This window comes from Petaurus breviceps, unplaced genomic scaffold (assembly GCF_028583685.1).
Source record: "Petaurus breviceps papuanus isolate PSGF00001 unplaced genomic scaffold, PetGlider_PUasm1.0 126, whole genome shotgun sequence".
Classification (NCBI taxonomy): domain Eukaryota; kingdom Metazoa; phylum Chordata; class Mammalia; order Diprotodontia; family Petauridae; genus Petaurus; species Petaurus breviceps.
This window is the reverse complement of record NW_027185655.1, coordinates 10,226,666-10,248,118: the sequence shown is the minus strand read 5'-3', so window position 1 is coordinate 10,248,118 and position 21,453 is coordinate 10,226,666. Positions and strand designations below refer to the sequence as shown.

At 41.4% G+C, this 21,453-nt stretch overlaps 1 protein-coding gene across 3 annotated transcripts in view; it reads right to left on the bottom strand.

Moving 5' to 3' along the window:
* BMP2K (BMP2 inducible kinase) overlaps positions 1-21,320 on the bottom strand; it is a 111,713-nt gene extending 90,393 nt beyond the window's left edge. The window contains exon 1 of one of the 3 annotated variants that reach the window (XM_069092810.1): positions 21,114-21,320. In XM_069092810.1, the coding sequence (XP_068948911.1) occupies positions 21,114-21,300 (187 nt within the window). In that variant the 5' untranslated portion in view covers positions 21,301-21,320. The remainder of the gene's footprint in view (positions 1-21,113) is intronic. The other 2 variants (XM_069092792.1, XM_069092801.1) reach the window with 2 other exon arrangements.
* Positions 21,321-21,453: the final 133 nt, after the last annotated feature.

Sequence of the window (21,453 nt, the reverse complement as noted above, 5' to 3'; positions counted from 1 at the left end):
AAATCCAACCAACTGCAATCACGCATATAAATAGACAGAAAGATACTAGCTAAATTATATTGGGGGAAGTATGCTATATTATATGCATGAAACATTAAAGATGTAAGGAAAAAGAATTCAAAATTCACATTTAATAAAGGTCCTGTATAGACCAAAATATCTATATCAGCGCTTTTTTAGGAGCAAAGAACTAGAAACTAAAATTAAATGATGCTTAAACAATTTGTGGAATATTATTGTGTTGTAAGAAATAATGAATACAGATAAGCACGGGAAAACTTACAAAAGACGTTCTCTTTGTAGAGAAGTAAACAAAAACAGAAGAACAATATACACAAAGATGGAAATAGGAAGAACAAAACAACTGATAATTGATGCTGTGAAATTATGATGAACAGCCCCAAAGAAAATACGTATTCTTGACAAGCAATAACTATTGTAACAACTGATAACCTAGAAATCAACATCTCAAAAACATCACCTATTTTTATTACAAAATACAAGCCCATCCTATAGAAATTATCCTAACTTTGTAATAACTGAAAGATGTTGAAAACGTAGTTAAACACCATTTTCCTCCAAAGGATCTATTTTTCTTTTCTATAGTCAACCTCAAATCTAAGTTACGATGCATCCATCACCTTAAAGCATTTAGTGTTTAATTCTCATGAAACAAATTAGCACATAACCCTGGTTAGACTATTGCAATTAAATTACCTAGAAAATTAAATTACTAAATTTTTAAGGCTAGACTGACCATCCATGATGTACCTTATATATCAAGCTACCTTCGCTGGGTACAAGAGTTTAACCTCTGTGTTAAAAAAAACTACTAAACATTTGGGACATCATTGTCAGAAGAAGGAACACAAGGAATCAAGTAATTTAGTTGTCCTAAAAATTATCAACATAAATAGTAGCTTTCAGAATTCTTCAACAGGACGGTCCAGGTATCCAGGAATTAACTTTCCTAAGTTGCTTGAAAATAAGGTTCTGACATCTATATAGAAATATATCAGTGCTCAACTGTACCCTTAGGGTGGCGGGTAGGGGGGAGTAATGAGGGAAAAAGAACAAAGCAAAAAGTGTACAGCAGAAAATAAAAGAAAACCCACAAGGAAGCAAAGAAAAGGCAGACAGCTTTAAATATAATGTACAGTATTTAATATATAAGCTTTCTTGAAAAGAAAAGATACTGCTATATATTCTGAATCCTCTCCTATGTTCTGCTGTACACATGTCTTTTTTTCTTATTTTATACTTAAATTTATGTTTCTTTTCTTTTTTTATATTTGTTTTCATTTTTTGCTTTTTTTTTTTTGAGGTGGGGAGGGTAGGGCAATTGGGATTAAGTGGCTTGCCCAAGGTCACACAGCTAGTAAGTGTTGAGTTTCTGAGGCCCAATTTGAACTCAGGCCCTCCTGACTCCAGGGTCGGTGCCCTATTCACTACATCACCCAGCCGCCCCCATAAGTTTGTTTCTTTTTCTTTTGTTATTATATATTTTAGTATGTATCTAAAATTTTTTTTTCAATTTTTAAAAAGAAATAAAATACAGTTATGGCAAAGGTTTTACTTGGGTCATCTTCAACAATACCCTCCCAACACACAACATCAGAAGCAGGGACCCTCAGGAAATGAAGACACCTAAAACAGCTAAGGCTTCCTAAGCACGCATAATCACCAGGCACATCAATTCCAACAAGAAGACTAGAATGATCACAATGCAGTGCATATTCAGCATCCCCTGTGGTCTTCAGCCCTCACATGTTGTGCCTTTCTGTTAGATGATACATGAAAATTTTGCATTTTAATTACATAGCTGATGCCTTAAAAAAGGTTCCAATCACAAGGTCTTTAAGGAAAAGACAGGGAAAGACCTATTATAAATAGATGATTCTAGTTCAGGAGTGGGTTGAACTCTTTGGCCTCTAAGATCCCAATGAACTCAGTGATTCTGTGAAAAGGTCAGTGGATTAAATTATAACCTCTGAAAGAGTAATCTGAGTAAAGCAGCGGTAGAACGAAGACAAGGCATTGAGCGGTTAGAGGAGGCCAAACTATGAACCTAGGTTGTGAATATTCTTTAAAGAGGTTTTGCCATGGGAAAAAAAGAGAGATGCTAGGTTACTTGAAAGAAAAGGAACCTTAGAGCAGAGTGCAAGAGAGGTTTAGAAAAGAGACCCAGAAGAGCGAAGAGAGGACTAGGAAGATGTAAGAGAGGTACATGGTAAGTGCTAGTGGAGAAGTCCAGAAGGACACAAGATGGGATGAGACAAAGGGCCAAGAGGGAGGGGTTAGCTTTAGTAAAGAGAAAAAGCAATCACACACCCAAGCAACACTGGATTAGCGAGCTCAGAATGTTTCACCTAATTCAAAGCTTCGCTTTTCAAGCTAATTCCAAAGCTTCATTTTTTTCAACCCCCTAAAAAAGCTAACCATATCAATCAGCAAGCATCTACTTTGTGCACAGCATTAGAGACAAGCAAACGTATGTAACTTCCATTCATCACTCCAAATTATCCAATGCTTCTACATGTTACTTAATGTATTCATTTTGTTCAACATTTATTCAGTTTCATGTATATCATCCCTCAAGTTAGAAATTAATCTTTAGCATCCCTAACAACAAATGTTTCCTTAATAATCCACCCTTAAAAATCCCACCTAGGAACTATCATTCATCTATCATCATCTCTTCCAAAGCATCCTTAATTCTATCTTCAACTGGCACAACGTGTCAGGTAAATCCACACGTGTCGTTTAGTCATGTCCAACTCTTCATGGACCATAGTACACCAATACTATCCATGGGGTTTTCTTGGCAAAGATACTGCAGTAGTTTGCCATTTCCTTCTCTAGCTCATTTTACAGATGAGGAAACTGAAACAAACAGGGGTAAGTGACTTGTGAGGGGTCGCACTGCTAGGAAGTATCTGAGGCCAGATTTGAACTCAGGTCTTCCTGCCTTCAGGTCCAGCAGTCTATCCACTGTTTTACACTATTTACACTATACTTATACTATTTTACAACTGAAAATACTGAAGCTCAGATTTATCCACAGACATACAACTAACAAGTAACAGAGTCTGGATGCAAATCTGGCTTTTTCCTAACTCCAAGACCAGCATTCTATTCACTATGCCATCTCATTAAATACTTGTAACACACACAATACTATGCCAAGGAAGATATAACCAAGACTAAATAAGACACGATCCTAGCCCTTATAGAGATAACAATCTAGTAGTGAAGCATAATATATACACAAAACTATAATATCATATGATATATTAAATATACGAGAGAGGTCTATCAGGTTTTTTCAACTCCCAGATGTGGCGCCTGAAACACTGAGGGACATAAGAAAGCAGCTGATATCCAGTCTATGAGGGTGCTTAGAAAAACTTTACAAGGACTTTCAGCACCAAGAGGGACCCTTCAGCCCCACCCAAGCCTACAGCATCCTATAAAACCCCTGGGCCATTTGGGGAAGCTACAGAAGGAAGACATTGGGGAGAAGAGGCATGGTGAGCTCTCACCAATCAACACCTATACATGCCTTTTCAGGAACCACTATGTAGATTACTGCAGGTAAGGTCAAATGCAAACTGTTGGAGCTGCTTTATCTACTCCATGTAGTTAAAACCAAACAATACCAGGTCTCCATGTGGGTAAAAAGAGATTGTTTCTCTAGAGATTAAGATGAAGAAGTTGGAGCATTTCATCATACCAGCTCCCCTCACAATAACCCTGCACTACTTGTGAGGAAGGCAGATAGCACTGGCAGCTTACAGGGAATACCGTGAGCTGAACAAAGTCTTCATGCCTATCACTACAGCTGTTCCCAACTAACCATGCCTAGGGTGAGTGGTATGGTTACTAACCTCACCAACGGCTTTCTCTCTGGAGCAGTTTGTTTCACCTGGGAAGGAACCCAGTATACTTTCATCGTCCTTTCCCAGGACTATCTGAATTCTCACTTATACTGGCATATTTCAGTAGGCAAAGACTTGAAAAATGGCCTCCCTTCTTAAGGGCATCGATGTACACTCGACTGATGACACAATGCTAACCAAGCAAGATGAGGTCACTGTGGCAGATGCCCTAGATGAGATAGTGGTCTACAGAAGGGATGGAAAATCAACTGTAAGAATGAGAAATACAGTGGGAAGGGAAAACCCGGGGATTCCAGGCACAATCTGAAATAAATTACTGATACTTGCTTCCCCAAGCCCAGAGACCTACTGTACTCCTCAGCTACTGATGAACCAACATTCCCAACCAGGATAGACTAAGAGCCCTTAATGAGTCATTTGAAAGTCTGCCTTCCAAGTGGGCCCCAGAACAGGTAAGAGCCAAGAAGATCTGAAAAAGGCTATCCAATGGACTCTCCTGTTGGGCCCTTATGACCCTGCAGGGCATGGGCCATGATCACAAAGACCAGAAGGAATGAAAGGCACCAATGAGTGACCTAAGCAACTCTGTGACTTCTGGAGTTACAAGTTCTCCGAAGCAGCCACTCATGATACCACTTTTGAAAAATAATTGCTCAATTTCTGGATCACATTACCCAAACAAGATGAAGACTAATTTCTCCAATTCTCAGGAACTCTTAAAAAATTCCCCACATTTGAAATTATGTGCAAGAGATAACTACACAAGTAACTGTAGTTGTCTACCTGTATTGGTAATGGGATTTGAAGATCTTCCATGCCCCTTGTGTTAGCAGGCTAGTGGGTGCTTGACACTTGGTTTCAAGTTTATAATTGTGTCAAGTATTGGGACCCAGAGCTTGTGAGTCCCCCCAGGGCAATGAACTTGCTGACATGGCAGGACGGGTGGGGCAGGGAGGAGTCCAAGTCGAGTAGGCCCCAGGCTGGAGCCAGCCTGGCAACCAGAAGCGGCTGAGCAGCAATGGAGGTACAGGCAGTAGCAGTGGCATGAACTTCTGAGAGCTAGGTATAACTTCTGCTGAGAGCTTCTGTTGAGAACTGCTGGGAACAGAAACTGCTGGAAGCAAGTAGCCTGGAGGCTGAGCCACTATCATGAGTGAAGGATTTAGAGAGAGGATTTTTGCCTGAGGGAGACTTTTGTTTTAAAAGCTTGGGAATGTGGGTGTTCAGGGCATTAACTAATGTGTACCAATTTAGTGGTTACTATAATGACTTTGACTTTTTGGTTTTTGGACTCAGCTTTCTGGTATTTGAATAAATCCTTTGGCTCTATCCCCCATGTGGAGAGCCTGTTACATTCTGTGATTCACAACTATACCAGCATATTTATAGTCACTGTAGGCGTGAATATTGCATTGTTGTTACATTACCTAGCCCAAGTAACCATCAGAACCCAAATAAAATAAAAACCTGCTTAATTAACAGCAGAGAAGGCTAATCTCTAATCCCCTAACAGCATCATGTTCCACCAGCCCCTAACACTGGTCAGAGCAGCACAGCGAAGCATGAGAGACCCGCTCGGCAATATCCTTGATGTTACAGATTCCATCTGTACATTCTGCTCCAGCACTTCTCCCACCATGTCATGCCAACAAGCAGCAGAACTGAACTGGCGATTCAACATCCACCACGTCAGGCGGAGCACAGAAAACATAGAAGCATGTGCTGTCTAGAGTCTAGCGCTAAGCCAGATAACCAGAGAACAGAAGGAACTGGAACAGGACTGGTAACTGTGTAGAGCTGCATCAGGCCCACTCAGCTAGGACCCCCCAAAAGTGACCTGGGGCACAGACTTGGGGAAGTCCTCCCAACATGGGAATCGGTTAAGAATGCTTTGAGTTCCAGTCCTCAGGGATCCTCTGACAATGAGGAAGGAGTCAGAAAGTGAGCAGTGTAGAAATGTAAGTAGAAGGGAAGTAAAAGGGAGAATCTTGACTCCGTAGTGGGAGGGGATTCCCCTAGAGAACACTCCCAGAAAAGACTGAGATGTTCTGTGTTAGGAGACAGAGAACCTTACAGTTGGTATAATCCACGAGGATTTGTTGCTTTGAGTAATCACTACGCTGAGGGAAGGATGTGTGCCTCCATCAACAGCATCCACCACACAACAGTAGGAGCGCATGGACACAGAGAAATGTCTTAAAATCTGGGAAGGAAAATGGGTTAGGAACAGACCACACAATCAGCAAAAGAGGAAAATTTCTATCATAGGACAATCCTTTTATCCTCTCTATCCCCTACATGAATTAATACTTCTGAGAGTAAAAAAGAAGAGAAAGAAAAATGAGAAGGCAAGATCTAAAAAGGCAATCGCATAGACACTGCTTAGAATACTGACCTCAAAATACTTTAGAAGAATTCCACGAGAAATACAGGGACTAAAGAAGAAACAAGGTCCAAGAATCATGAATTAAACAAAAACTTCAAACTACACAGAAAGAAAAGAGTATTAATGAAGTGAATGAGACAAAAGTACTTTTCAGGAAAAGGCACATAAAACGAAAAGCATCTACTTATCTGTTACTGGGCCCTAGCTGACACTAAACAATAGCACAGGATCACATAATCATCTTCTTACCCAGATTTGCCTATTATGGGATCGATGATGTTTCATCTCAGAGACAGTGAAACAACACATTCCAAACGGTATGTTTCAGTTCCTACCATGGCAGCACCCTTCACACATAGGTGACAATTTCACCAGAGAGTTAGGCCTCAAGTCCAAGTCCTGGAATGCAGCCTCTTCCACTAATCAAATACCCCTCACATATAAGGACCTGGTTCTTGAGAAATTCTGTTTTGCACAGTCTATCAGTAACTTCATCTTCTATGATAGAGGCAAATGCAAATGGACTTCAGAGGTCACTTATTCAGTAGCAGGAGATACTCTATGGAATAGGAGTCCTGGCAAGTCCCCCCTGTGGACAGAGTTCCAGGCTACATGGCTGGCATTTGAGAAAGCCTTCAAGAAACGTGGCAGAGATCTTCATGCATACCGATTCCTGAGCATCAACCATGGAGGTGGCCAAGTGGTCTGGAGCTGGGGAAGAACAGGATTGAATAATCAAAGGCTTTCCACTTTGGGGTCAGGATCAATGGAGGAATTTTGTCAATGCCTCCCCCCATTACATACAGTTGTTTGTGGGACATGTCAGTATACATTAGAGATATCACATGCTAAAACAGGTGGGAGTCACTATAAGAACATAGGTTCCAGAATGCATCTGGTGCCAATACAGTCTTTGGAATGTTGATGCCATGCTGTGCTAGGCACAGAACCATATGATCTGAAGGATTAAGGCAGCTATTCCTGACTAAATGGGCTCCTTGTGCCAATCAGAGCTCCCACCTAACCTAAGTAACCCCAAACCTAGCAAAATGGTCCTTTCCATCTCAGGGTAAGAAGTATTCCCCTACTAATCAACACCTGCATCTTTATGCACTTCGCTGCTTGGGTCAAGAGTTCAACCTCCCTGAAACCATGGTATGATAAATCAATGCCACCCTGGTAAAGGGAAGGGGTCTCCACTAATGATTTCTGGGATCCAGTCTCCAGGAAGATTTACTTTAAAATGGACTGTTTTTCAACAAACATTTGGCTGACCTTCTCCAGCCTTTTCTCATTCCTTCCCCAGTGCACAGTTATGTTCAATGTCCCCTCAGAGGATACCATAGAGTCTGGAGAAATAGATCGGGCCCAATTTACTTAGTATGCTTCCTTTCCACTGTAATGGTACAAACAACTCCATTCTCAGAAAGGGCTTGGGGTGATTTAAGGAACAGCTGGTTCCACCAGGAAGCTTTTTGTCCCCTAACAGTATGAGCAAAGTGAAACTGTTGCTACATAACTATGATGGGGACGTGTATTTACTTTAAAGGTGGTCCCTAGCTGACTTAATGGCAATTCCAAGTCCTTAGAGGGCATGAGAATCCTTAGTTAGCCCCTGTGGAAGAAGGGGCAGCCCCTCCACAGAGGCTTCTAAAGGGACCAAATTTCCTATCTCAGGGAGAGGGAGGTTCTGGTGGATGATGCAGGGAATATTGCTGCATGTAAGATGTTTACACTCGCTTAGACACTTTGCTATAGATGACCCTAACGCACGATGAAAAGCTGCCAACTGGGCCAGAAGTGTCACAGTCTGTGCTGGGCCCCGATGTTCCCGATGCTGCTTCGGCTCATCATCACTGCCTTACAATCAGGAGAAGAATATGGGCTGTGCTTGAGATGTCATTATCTCGGCTAGTTCTAAATTTCATCATCATGTGTGAGGAAACCCACTGTGAAGATATCAACCACATGGACCAGATCATTAAGACCTGAGAGTTGGTCTTTCCAAAAGGAAAAGGGAAAAGCCTAGAAATTTCTGACTTCTGCTCTGCACATTTTTCTTTTTTTTTTCTTCTTTACAATTAGGGGAGAGAGGAGAATAAAGGCCTTAAATTCTTTCTCTTTTTCCCCTCAGTATGGCCTATAAATAGTGGAAAGACCTCTAGAAGATACTTAGGGACCTTGCCATGTTGTGACATGTGATCTCCCCACCCCCTCTGGTTAAGTTAGATTTTTCCAAAAAGGTTACAAAAACAGGACTTCACTGGCCCCCGAGAAGGGGCTCAAACTATGCATCTCTTGAAGCAGTTTTCTGCACCCTCTGGCTATATTTTAAGGCTTCCTAGTCACTTAAGGGCATAAAAACTGACCCACAAGGGGCCAAGCACCTTTCAAACCAAATCCATATCCATATAGAGTTAAAGTGGGGTGTATATACTAAGGGCTACTCTCTCCTTGTTATGAGGACACTAAGTAAATCTTTTGGTAATAGTTCACTGACCAAGAGTACCTCATTTTGCCCAAAACTGAACTTGATGGGTGCCAGTATCCAGCCCTTCACAGGTGCAAAATAAGTACTAAGAGGGAGTAGGGGGAAAACATCATTCTTATTTTTAGGAAAAGGGAAGGCTGTATAAAAGATATCACCTTTGAACTGGGTCATAAATGGATAAGACTTTAAGAAGTGGTAACTGGATGGGAGTGAGCAACCCTGGCACATTCCAGGGATGAGAAACAGAATTAGCAAAGGTACAGGGTCAAGATAGCATAGCATATATACAGAAACACACAGTCCAACTTGGTTGAAACACGGCATCTGTGAAGGGGAATAGTGTAGCATGAGCTAAGGAGACAGCATACCACGGAAATAAAGAAGTTATAACTTTGTTCAGTAAGACTCACTCAAATCTATACATAAGGTTAATTTAGCAACAGTGTATAAACAGACTGGAAGATAAAGAAAAAAGAAATAAAAAGACTGGTTAGAGGGTTACTTCACTATCCAAGTAAGTGGTAATGAAGGTTTATCCTACGACAGCAGAAATGGGCCAGATTAGAATTGTAAAGATAAAATGAACAGAACCTAATAACTGGATGTGGGAGATGAGAAAGACAAATAAACCAAAGATTCCCACATAGACACCAGGTGCCACTGAACACAGGAAAATCAGAAGGACCAACAGGCTTACAGGAAAAACAGGTTAAGTTCTGTTAGGTCACATCAAGTTTGAGGAGCCAAAGGAACATACAAATTCCAGGAAATTAGAGCTACCTGTATGAATCTGGAAATCATTGGTGCAAAGGTAAGAATTAATAGTGATGACGGGGCAGCTAGGTGGCACAGTGAGTAAAGCGCTGCCCCCGGAGTCAGGAGGACCTGAGTTCGGTTCTGGCCTCAGGCATCTAACACCCACACAAAAAAACTAGTCATGTAACCTTGGGCAAGTTATTTAACCCCAATTGCCCTCCAAAAGGGAAAAAAAAAAATAGTGATAATGTCTATTCCTGCAGCACTTCACAAGCATCTGCTAAATGGATTACCAGGTGGTTATCTTGGGTAGACCAGAGATAATTCAAGATAAATTCCACCTAGACCTTGACAGCAATCCTCAACACCGGCCACAGGTAATTCTAACTAACAATATTCTCACCAATGTTTCCAATCCAGCGGTCCCTCTAACAATTTCTCCTCTCAGGACTCAACCTGGAATCTTCTCACATTCTAGGGCAGGATTGACCAATATTCTTACCGCTCAAATGTCAATAACCTTTCTGTCTCCATATGATTCCCCGCTAAATGCCCCTACATGGAAGGTTCTGGTCCTCACGGAAACCCTCATCTTATCTCACTATCCACACTCACAAATTACAATCCATTTATGCTTCTTGCTAACACCCACATGGAATCAGGGGAAAGAGCAGTGTAGACAGAATTAGGAAACAGATGTTCATATCCCATCTCTCACTTACTTACTCCCTGTCTAACTTAGACAAACTTTTCCACTCAGGGCCTTAATTTGCTCGCTTGTATGAAGAGGGCGGGCTGGGTGAACTTTAAGTTTCTTGACAAATGTAAATATTGATTCTAAGTTTCTTTCTCTTTTTTGCTTCAGACAGGAGGATCATGGGATGACCAATCTATGTGCTGGAAGGGACCTCGAGAAGTCTTTTAGCCCAACCTCTTCCATGTACAAATTAAGAAATAAAAGCTCTAAGAGATGAAATAACTTACCCACAGATCCACGTGAAAATAAATGCTCCAGCTGGGATCCAGACTCAAACCCCCAAAGCCCAAGTTCAGTGCTCGTGACACTGTATCACACTGACTACAATATACACTACTGCAAGGAATCCAACTACTGAACTGTATCTTAGCCCAAACTGAGATTTCACCAACCCAAATATGCAAATGATGCACACTGTTAACTCTGAAGGTGCCTCAATTACATGTTGCCATCCTATCCTAGAACGTGGCAAGACGAACAAGCAAATTAAAGATGCTCATCTTTAATGCCATCTATTTATAGTAGCTGTGCAGCAAAGTCAATAGAGCATCAAACTTGAACTGAAGTTCAAAGAGCCTCACAAAGAAAAATTCACCTTTTTAATTAAGAAACTGGTTTTAAAAACAAGAAAATTAAAATTAATGAAATGAAAAATGACTAAAACGGAATGTTTACACAAATGTCTAAAATACAACTGAAACAGGTACAGTACCAGAAGTACCACAAACAAAAAAGGAAACATGCAAGATATGAGGCATAATGGCTAATCTATACATTCAAAGAAATTATACAAGAATTAACATTGGCAAGAAAATTTTAAGACCAAATTGCATATACTGGACAAGTAAATATTACACAGGACTCCAACAAGGATGAGCCCAATATTCAATACTTCATGACACACTACACTAAGGGGATGGGAGAATACTTCAGGCAGAGAAAAGGGGAATAGCTGGTCACATTCATCAATTTCAAAATGATACCAATGAGATCAGAAAAACTGAATATATATATATATATATATATATATACACACACACACACACAAGCCACTGGTTTCTCAAGAGATGAACATCTGAAAAGCAGTCAAACTTTTTAAAAAAATGAAGTTTCCCAGAAGATACATCTTATTCAAAGAAGATCTGAACAGCCAATTCTCCCAGACAAAAGACTCTTTTCTCTGTTCTAATTCTTCCTGATGCTTGTGCTTCACAATATTGCCATCCTCTCCCTCCCAGATCCTCTATCCCCTGGAATTTCTGTAATGCTGCTATTTCTAAGAAGTTTAGTGGCTCAGTGGATTGAGAGCTGAGCCTGGAGTAAAGAATCCTTGAGTTCAAATCCAACCTCAGACACTAACTAGTTGTATAACCCTGGGCAAGTCACTCAAGCTGTCTGTCTCAGTTTCCTCAACTGAAAATGAGAATAATAGTACCTACCTCACAGGGTTGCTGTGAGGAACTAAAGAGTAAACTTGGTACATCATAGTCTCTTAAGAACTGCTCTCAAGGGGTGGCCAGGTGGCTCAGTGAGTAAGAGCACAGGCCCCAGTGTCGGGATGACCTGGGGATCGAATCCAGGCTCAGATACTTAGCACTCACCCAGAAATAACTGGCCGTGTAACCTTGAGCAAGTTACTTAACCCCAATTGCTTAAAAAAAAAAAAAAAAAGAAATGCTCTCTCAGGGTGGCTTGGTGGAGCAGTGAATAGAGCACTGGCCCTGGAGTCAGGAGGACCTGAGTTCAAATCCGGCCTCAGACACTTAAAACTTACTACCCATGTGACCTTGGGCAAGTCACAACTCCAATTGCCCTCCAAAAAGCAAAAAAAAAAAAAAAAATGCTCTGTCTTCCTTTCCCCCTTCCCATTTCCCTCTCAACTTGCCTGACCAGTCCTTCTCCAGTCTCTCTTTACTGTAACACTGTCTAATGAACTTAACTTACTCCTTAACTGCGGGTATCAAAGGTCCTATTTTATTCTCACTCTATACTCTATATTATCACTCTATACTCTTTCTAGGACTCACATCCACTCCCACAGGTTCAATTATCATCTTTGTGTAGATGATTCCAAGATCTCTATACATCCAGCCTTAGACTCTTCTGAGTGTTAATCTCACATGACCAAAATTGTGTACTGGGCATTATGAACTCATAAACTATCCCACAAAACCTTACTCAAACTTACCATATCCAAAAGAGAACTCAATCTCTCCTTCAAAGTCCACCACTCCTCCTAACTTCCCTATTTCTTCTGAGAGCATCACAATGTTGATAATCACCCATGCTCACAAACTAAAGAGTCATCTTGACTCTTTATTCTTCCTCATCCCCCATTCCAAAAATTATTTGCTAAATCTTGTCTATTCTACCTGCAGTCTCTCACATGTCTCCTCTCCATTCACATGGCACCATTCCAATTCAAGATTTTTCTACCTGGACTATTAGGATACCTCCTAACTGGACTCCCTGCTTCCACTATGTTCCCTCTTTAACTCATACACCAAATTGACATTTCTGTCAGCTATGAGCATGTTATTCCCCTGCTCAAAATGCTTTTCTGAATCCCTACTTCCTTCAGAATAAAACACAAACTCCTCTGTTTGGCCTGAAAAAAAAATGACTGTTAGTTGAAAAAAAAGAAAAGAAGGCAGCACTTAAACTGAAGCTTAAGGGAAGCAGGGATTTCCAAAGGTGGAAGGGGGGAGGAAAAACATCCTAGGCACAGGAAATAGCCTGTGTAAAGGTATGGAGATGAGAGGTGAGAAGGAAACCTGTTTGCCCAGAGTACATGAGAGGGAATAATGTATAATTAGCCCAGAAAGACAGCTAGGAGTCAGTTTGGAGGGCTCTAAATGCCAAACAAGTGTATATTTTATCCAAGGAAAACCTGAAGTCACTAAAACTTCTCCAACAGGGAACGGACATGGTCAGAATTCTGCTTTTGAGATATCGATCTGGAAGCTGTGTGGAGTAAGAACTGAGTGTTGTCTTCAACATTATTCATTTAGATCAAAGTCCTTCTAAGACATGGGATGTCCCTGATGAGGATCTGAGGCTGAAAAAAACCACCTAGAATCAACTAGGTGCCAAGCATCTCAAAATTTAGACAAGCTGTAACCAGATAAGTCACCAAGCATCAAGACTGTATTCAAAGCCTTTCCTGGGTGGAAACACTTGCAAGAATTTGCATTTAGCTGGTATAACCTTTGAGCAATAAGGAATACTTCAATGTCACAGTGAGGACTCAAGATCTACACACCAAATGTTCAAAAAAAGTTCATTCCTTTAAATACATCTTAATATGAAAAATGGTAAATGGAATGACTGTGATTAAAAAACTCATCTGATTAAGTTCTTCTACAGCTTCAAAACCGGCAGTTTCTATTTCACTTTGGTCAACATGCTTCAAAAAATCATACCACAAGGTATCAATGATCTCTACCAAATCCAATGGCTTTGTCTCAGACTTCAACTGTTCTAGATTATCTAATGCTGACCACACTTTAAACTTACCTTCCTGGATATCTGTGACACTACACATCCAAGATCTGACTTCTGTCTTCTTCCTACCAAAGCCTAAATGTAGAAAATTCCTAAGGTTCCTTCCTCAGCCTTTTCTTCTCTACTTTTTTCTCTCTTGCTTCTCAAGCTCATCAAATCTCCATAAAGATTATTCTAATATTGGTATCTGCCTAGATATCACCGTCTCTTGAATGTTCAATATCTGCTAGGTACCTTGGATGCAACATACTCAACACTAAATTCATCATCTCCTCCTTCTCCTCCACCCCCAAATTTGCTCCTCTTTCCAATATCCTTGACTTCTTTAATGGTACCACTTATCTCTGATAAGTTAAAAAAAAAAAATCAAAGTTACTTTCGATTCTTTCCTTTCCTCTAAGTTTTCATGCCTACTAAATCATCAAGTGGGATCAATTCTCTACCAGTGAAGATTTCTGGGCAGAGCACTGACTGTTCACAGCATCTACCATTGGTATATAGAATTGAGGAAAGGCAGGCAGGAGTAGTGCTGAAGATCAGGAGAGTATCATATATCAAGAGGGGCAGCAATAAGAAATGGGTACAATGGTTTTCAACAGGTTATAGAATAAAGTCCAAACTTCGTAGCCGGGCATTAATGCTGACCCTTAACCTCCCTTTCCAGTCTTATCTCCCACCGCACCACCTAGATACACTGTAACTCCAATCAAAGTGAGAGCTGTGCTCTTTACCTGGAACACCTTTCCCCACTTCATCTCTTCCTGCAGAAAGTGAACCCGCCCTTCTCAAGTCCAGGCTTAAACACCGCCTTCCTCCACCGAGCCTTCTCTAGAACCCTCCCTGACACCCAGAAGACAAAAATGACCCCTCCCTCTTCTGAGCTCCAGAAGCACCTCATACCTAAACTACAAGGGCAGGGTGCCGGAAAAAAAAAAAAAAAAAAGAAGCTGAATTTTTCATATCCCTTACTAAATTACAGATTTATTGAAGAGCAAACGCCTGTCCCATATTCACTTGTGTGCCCCCCCCCGTAGTACCCAATATAGTTTCTTACACAGAGTAGCCATTCAATAAATGTCAAATTATTCCTCATGCTCAACTCTTTCATACATCACAGGATCACAGGTTTCTAGAGATGAAAGCAACCTTAGATGAGGCCTAAAAGCCATTGCTTTCTGTGTGTTTAAATATAATTTCCATAAATTATTTCATTTTGCTTTACTATTATCATTTTCAGAGATGTTCTAATATTTTCACCTCCAACTGACAAATATTTGGCAATGACTCCTAAAACTTTAACCTAAACTGACCTACCCTCCCTCAAGTATTTAAATGCTTTGAAGAAACCCTATGACTAAATTCACAGTATCACTATTACTGTCAACTGGCCCCCATTTCAAATTTGTCACCCAATCTGGACAAATCCACAACAGCTCTCCAATTTCAATGTCACCCCACTTTCAAGAGGCTTACTACAGCTTCTTTAATATCTTTTTGCTTCCATATGGACCTTATGCACAGAGATGCCAAGAAAATGTGCCTCAGATAAAAATCTACAATCTTTATACCTGAATTCCCACTAATGTAAATTTCACAGAAAAACAGAACCTTAAAAAGGACTTCAGAGGCCAACTGGCCTAACTCCTAAAGAAAAACTACCTATAACACATTTACAAGTAGGCATCTAGTCTTTCCTTCAAGGATTCCAGTAATTGCCCATAGTCACTCCTTTCTCAATTTAGAGTTGTGAAGTTCACTTTGGTTTGACAATGGTAAAAATTTACTTTTAGCTCTAATCCGATTTCACTGCCTTAGATTCAGTACTTTTTGAATCCTGACTGTCCTCCCACATTTGTATCACTTGAAGATTTGATAAAATGCATGCTTTCATCAAAGTCACTAAGAAAACTGTTACATGGCAAAGAGACAAACACAGATTTCCAGCAAAGGCCTCTAGGTGCCTCCTTTCCAACTGACATCAAACCACTACTGACTACTCTTTGGATCCTGCTATTCAACCCATTCAGAAGTCATCTCATTTGAACTCACTGTCATCTGGTCTTTAACAACCCATCTCCCCATCTCTTTTATAAGAACAGCATAAAATGGAAATATAGCTACCTAAAGAAATGGTTACAAAGATCAGATACCTTTCCACTTTGGTGGGTGAGCACTAAATGAATTTTCATCTGCCTTCAATGGTTCTCAGTCACAACCTATCTGACCAATGATTAAATGCCATCAATAATGCCTGCAAAACCTGCAGCAGGAGATGAAACACGGCTTGAAAGTTCTTCTCGCAGTGTCTATCTTTACAGTCAGTTAAACATGTTGACTTGTCACATTCCCTGAACTATGAAAAGGTCTGAGCTGATTTTCAAAAGGGAACTGAAACCAAATTACTCACCTAAATCTAGAAAAACTGTATCTCTGAGATTTCCTTGGTCTCCCAGTCTAGTAATGCTGTCAGAAAAGGCAATGTGGTTAGTCTGGCATGATCTAGTCTTGATGGGACCATAGTTAACTGCTTCCTGTCCACATAATATTCACTATCTCTTCAAAAGTGTATAGAATTTTGATAGGACTCAAGCCCAGAGTATATATTAGAATCCCCCCCCCCTTAAAAAAAAAGCCATTTTTGTGCTTAAATATCCTTCCCTGAATGCTTTTTTTAAAAAAAAAAAAAGATTGCGATGTTGGACATTTGACTTTTTAGAAACTATTTTCTTTAACGAAAAGAATATATATATATATATATATATATATATATATATAGTTGCATTTTAAAAGTTATTTCATAGGGGCAGCTAGATGGCACAGTAAATAGAGCACTGGCCCTGGAGTCAGGAGGACCTGAGTTCAAATCCTGTATCAGACACTTAAAAAAAATTAGCCATGTGACCTTGGCCAAGTCACTTAACCCCAACTGCCCTACCTTCCCCCCTCCAAAAAGCAACAACAACAGAAAAGTTATTTCATGGCTTGAACTTTCACAGATTGACTTCCAGTGCATACTAAGTGGGCCGCAGCATATTACCAATGACTTGAAAGCAAAAAAAGTATCACCCAGGAAATCTATAACCCAAGTAGGAGGCAGGTGGGCAACAAATACACGATCATCAACACCCATGAAATGTTTATTTAATATACCTATTCTAGTTTTTGAAGGAACTATTTGGTACCAACAAAATGACCTAGGAAAAAGACTTGTAGTACATTATGTAGCTCCTCCATTGAGGATTTCAAAAAATAAAGAGCAAAAAAACTGCAGAGAAGAGGAAAGCATGATAGCATGATTGCACACCATAGAAAGGAGCACCCATATTAGTGAAATCATGATTCAACTTAAGTATTTCTAATTTATTCTAAACCCATATCCATAAACTAATCACAAAGAAAATGCCCGAAAATTTAGAGCAAATATTAAAATGGGTCATTCTTGGCCCTTAGAGCTACATACACATACATATATACAGGTATATACACACCCATATATTATACATAGTATTTTCAAACAAGCTTATCATGGAACAAGTTACAAGGTATATGAAGTATATAATGTCACAGAGTAAATCAACTGCCAACAATTTAGGTATGCAGTGCATTGCTAAGTTCGTTAATGAATCCCCTGAAAAAGATATTCTTATGTGAATTGGGGGGGGGGGAGAAGCAGGGAATGTCAAAGCAGAGGTGTCTCTCTAAGAGACATCTGCATGACAAAAATAACTTAGTGGTCAACTTCCAGCCTCTAAAGTCAGCCAAGTTTGTTTTCTGTTCGCCAAACTTCTTCTTTCGCCCCTCAGAAACCCAGAGAAGTTACGTAGTTTATGTGCCCAAGGTCAAGGAAGTAGGAGTTAGGAACAGTAAAGATATGAACACAGGTCCTGTTATCAGAGCCATTGTGTTCTCAGCCTCCCTCAAAAATATATTATATGTGGTACAGGTGGGGAGAAAGTGTTTTTTGTGAAAAATTGGGGGGGGGGCGGTTTGTGGGCTAAGAATCCATTAGTCCAGTTGATATGGTTACCAAAAATGCAATCTTAAGTCAAATTAACAGGAAGGAATGAGTCCACAATGAGTTAGGTTATAGTCCTGCTGTAATCTGCCCTAGTTGGACCACATTCAGAGTACTGTTTGATTCTAGGCACCACATTTTAGGAAAGACAGAAGCAAACAGAACCAGTTCAAAGGAGGATGAACTAAATAACAGAGACTGGAAACCAAGCCACAGGACTGGAGACTGAAGGAACTGAGGAAGTTTAGCCTACATAAGAAAATTCTTAGTAGGGACATGAGTGGGATCTTAAAATACTTGAAGGGGGTTATTATGCAGAAGAGAGATTACACTTGGTTTTACTTCCTTCAACAAAAATTTAAATGACTACTCTGTGTAGATCACTGTGCAGTTAGGCATTGGGAGAGAAAAGGAGTTTAAATGAGGCTCACAGAAAAATGTGACAACTGAGAGTTGCCCAAAAAGTGGAATGTCCTACTTAGGGAGGCAGTGAATTTTTCACTTTCCAGAAGGGGAGGAAAGATCATTTCATCCAGGATCTTGTGGATGACATCCAGGTTCAGTTAACAGCTAACCTAGGATCTCTCCAAGGGTCATTTCAAGTCTTGAGCTTCTATGGTTCCACAATCAGTTTAGTCACAATTCAGTCTGCATGCACTATCAAAGGACTACCTGATGTGTTCTCTGATTCCAGCCCTGCTTCTTAACTTACTACCTGTGTAACTTGGACAATTCATTTCACCTCCCACGGTCTCTGTTTCTTGATGTATAAAAATGAAGACGTACTAAATCAAAGGTTCTTAACCTGGGACCTATAAATTTGTTTTTTAAATCTTTTGATAACTATATTTCAAAATAATTGGTTTCCTTTATAACCCTATGTATTTTATACATTTAAAAGCTTTATGCTAAAGGGTTTGTGCAGTTTGACAAAGGGATTCATGACATACAAAAAGTTTAACTCCAGGGATCTAAAAGATCTTGAAGGCCTCTTTCAGCTCTAAAGTCCATAAAAGTCTAAAGTCGATTATGGCTAATCCTAAAGGTTAAAGCGATTTAATCATTTTTGTAATGCTTTGAAAAATGAAGGAAACCACAAAAGGGAGTGTTCAAAGGAATCTCTCCCAGGAAGACATCGCTTGAGAGGAGTCTTGAAGATTTAACCCCAGGAGCTTCAGGTACTGATCAGAGTAGACTAACTCACACAAGTTCAAGAGGTCAGCAGGTGTTCCCTCCACAAACCCTCCAGCCTTCTGTGCCTGAGACTGGCTCCCCCTCCAATCAGAATCCAATTTCTACCCCAAGTCTACCAGATACATCTCTTGTGATTTTTTTGGGGGGGGGGCATAATTTATATCATTTTCTTGGCATCCAGTGATTACTTTCCATAGTACCTGTCCTTCTGAGGCTCTGGAAGGTTTCTCCATGCTTCCTATAATAATTTTTACTTCTAGTTATGAATACCCTGACAAAAGTGTCATTGTATCATAAGAGATTATATATCTACCTATATTATGTCTATTATATATCTATATCTATATTATATATCTATATATCACTATCAGTAAAATGTATTGTGGCTGCAATAGATTCCTTAATTGTAGTACTATTCTAATTCTATATTTACATTTTAATTTACTGTCTGAAACTGAATAGCAAAAAGGCTACTGAAATGATGTATGACTACTAAAATCTACAATGCGAAGACTAATTTAATATTAGAACTTTAACAATCTGGGATATCTCAAACTATACATAACTTCACCTCAATTATTTAAGGTAGTAGTTTAAAGAAAAAAAGATGTAATAACAATACCTAAAATTAAGCAGAGTCTGGTAAATTTAAAAGAGAATGAATTTGGTGGCATCACCAGCTCCAGTGTCGGGATGACCTGGATCAAATCCGGGCTCAGATACTCAGCACCACACCCAGAAATAACTGGCCATGTAACCTTGAGCAAGTTACTTAACCCCGATTGCTTTAAAAAATAAAAATAAAAATAAAAAAAAAGAGAATGAATTTGTCTAGCTCATCAAAAACTTTTTGGGGAGAAGGAAGGAACTGGAATTTTTTTTTATTTTGAAGCCACGACCTCCTGCCCCTCCATCAAATATATTTCCTTCAGTTGTTATTTGTCTCTCAACTAGACAACTCAGACTTCTAATCATTTACAAAACCATTCCATCTTTATCTCATTTTCATTTTACATAGCCAAATTCTTCTCCTCCACCACTCATCAGCTCATTATTTAAGGGATTTGAAAACATATACATACAAGATCCATTTTAGAACTATTATATTCAAAATACACTTCCCTAAAACATTTCCAGAAATGAAATACATTATAGCTATTCTGCTCGATAACTGTTTTTCATCTTGGTTCTAGAGGAAGTATTTACTACCACAAAGAAACATATTTAGTTCTGAATCTCAAACTCTCCATTTTAATCCTGTGGGTTGTTCGGTCGTGAACCCATCTGGGGGGTTTTCCTGGCAAAGGTATTCGGGTGGTTTGCCATTTCCTCCTCCAGCTCATTTCACAAACTGGGCTGAGGGGCTTTCTCCGGGTCTGACAGCTAGGAAGTGCCTGAGGCCACATTTGTCATCTCCAGGACTCCGGGCACCGCACTCAATCCACGGCGCCACCTAGCCGCTCCAATTCTAACACTCCACGGATCTAAAACAAAATGTACCACCCTACCAGACAGCAAACACACCTCCAGGGCCCGGTGAAAACAGGAATTAGCAACCCCGCAGAAAGTTTTCGTAGCGGGAGGTTTGGTGAATTACAAAGCCGAAAGGCCGGCGGCCCACGGTCACTGAAAGGCGGGGAATGGGTGTAGCGGTCCTGGGGTGAAGGGGGGCACTGCCCTTTCAGGACATCCTCCAAGGGCTGCCGGGAGGCCAGTGGCCACAGCCGCGCGTCCCACTGGCCACTCGCGGCACGTGCCCTTTCGTGGGCACGGACGGCGGCGACTCGAGGCGCCCCGGAGCTCGGGCCGGCAGATGACCTCAGTTTCTGCAGAAGCCGGACCTGACCAAGTTCCAGGGCTGCCACGGGACGCGCGCTGTGGCTGCGGGAGGCTCAGGACGCACCTGCGCTCCCTGCGCCGGGCTTCACCCCGATCCCGGGTCTAAGTTGCCGGCCCCCCGCCCGCCCGCGAGCTCCGGGAGGGCACACAGCAGGCGCCTAATGCGTGTGCACGGACCGGGCGCCTGCACCGAGCCGCTCTGCTACGCTCTCAGCGCCCGGCTCCGAGAGGGAGCGCCCCGACGCCCGCCCCGGCCCCCGCGCCCCGGGTACCTTCAGCCAGCTGCTCCTCCAGGGTGACCTGGTAGCGGCCCACGGCAAACACGCGCACTCCCACGGAGGACGCTCCGGAGCCGGCTCCGGACCCGCCGCCACCGCCGCCCGGGCAGCCTGGGCCGCCCCCTCCGCCGCCGCCGCCGCCGCTGCCCTCCGACTTGGGCATCCGGGAGAACTTCTTCATGGTGTCGCGGGCGAGGCCCCCGCGGCCCCGGCAGGCGCAGTCCGCGGGCGCCGGCAGCCTCACATCCCGCGCGAGCGCGCGCGGGGACACCGAGGCCCGCGGCTCGAGGGCCCCCCGCTGCCCCGCACGGCGAGCGGGCTGGTGGGTGGGGGG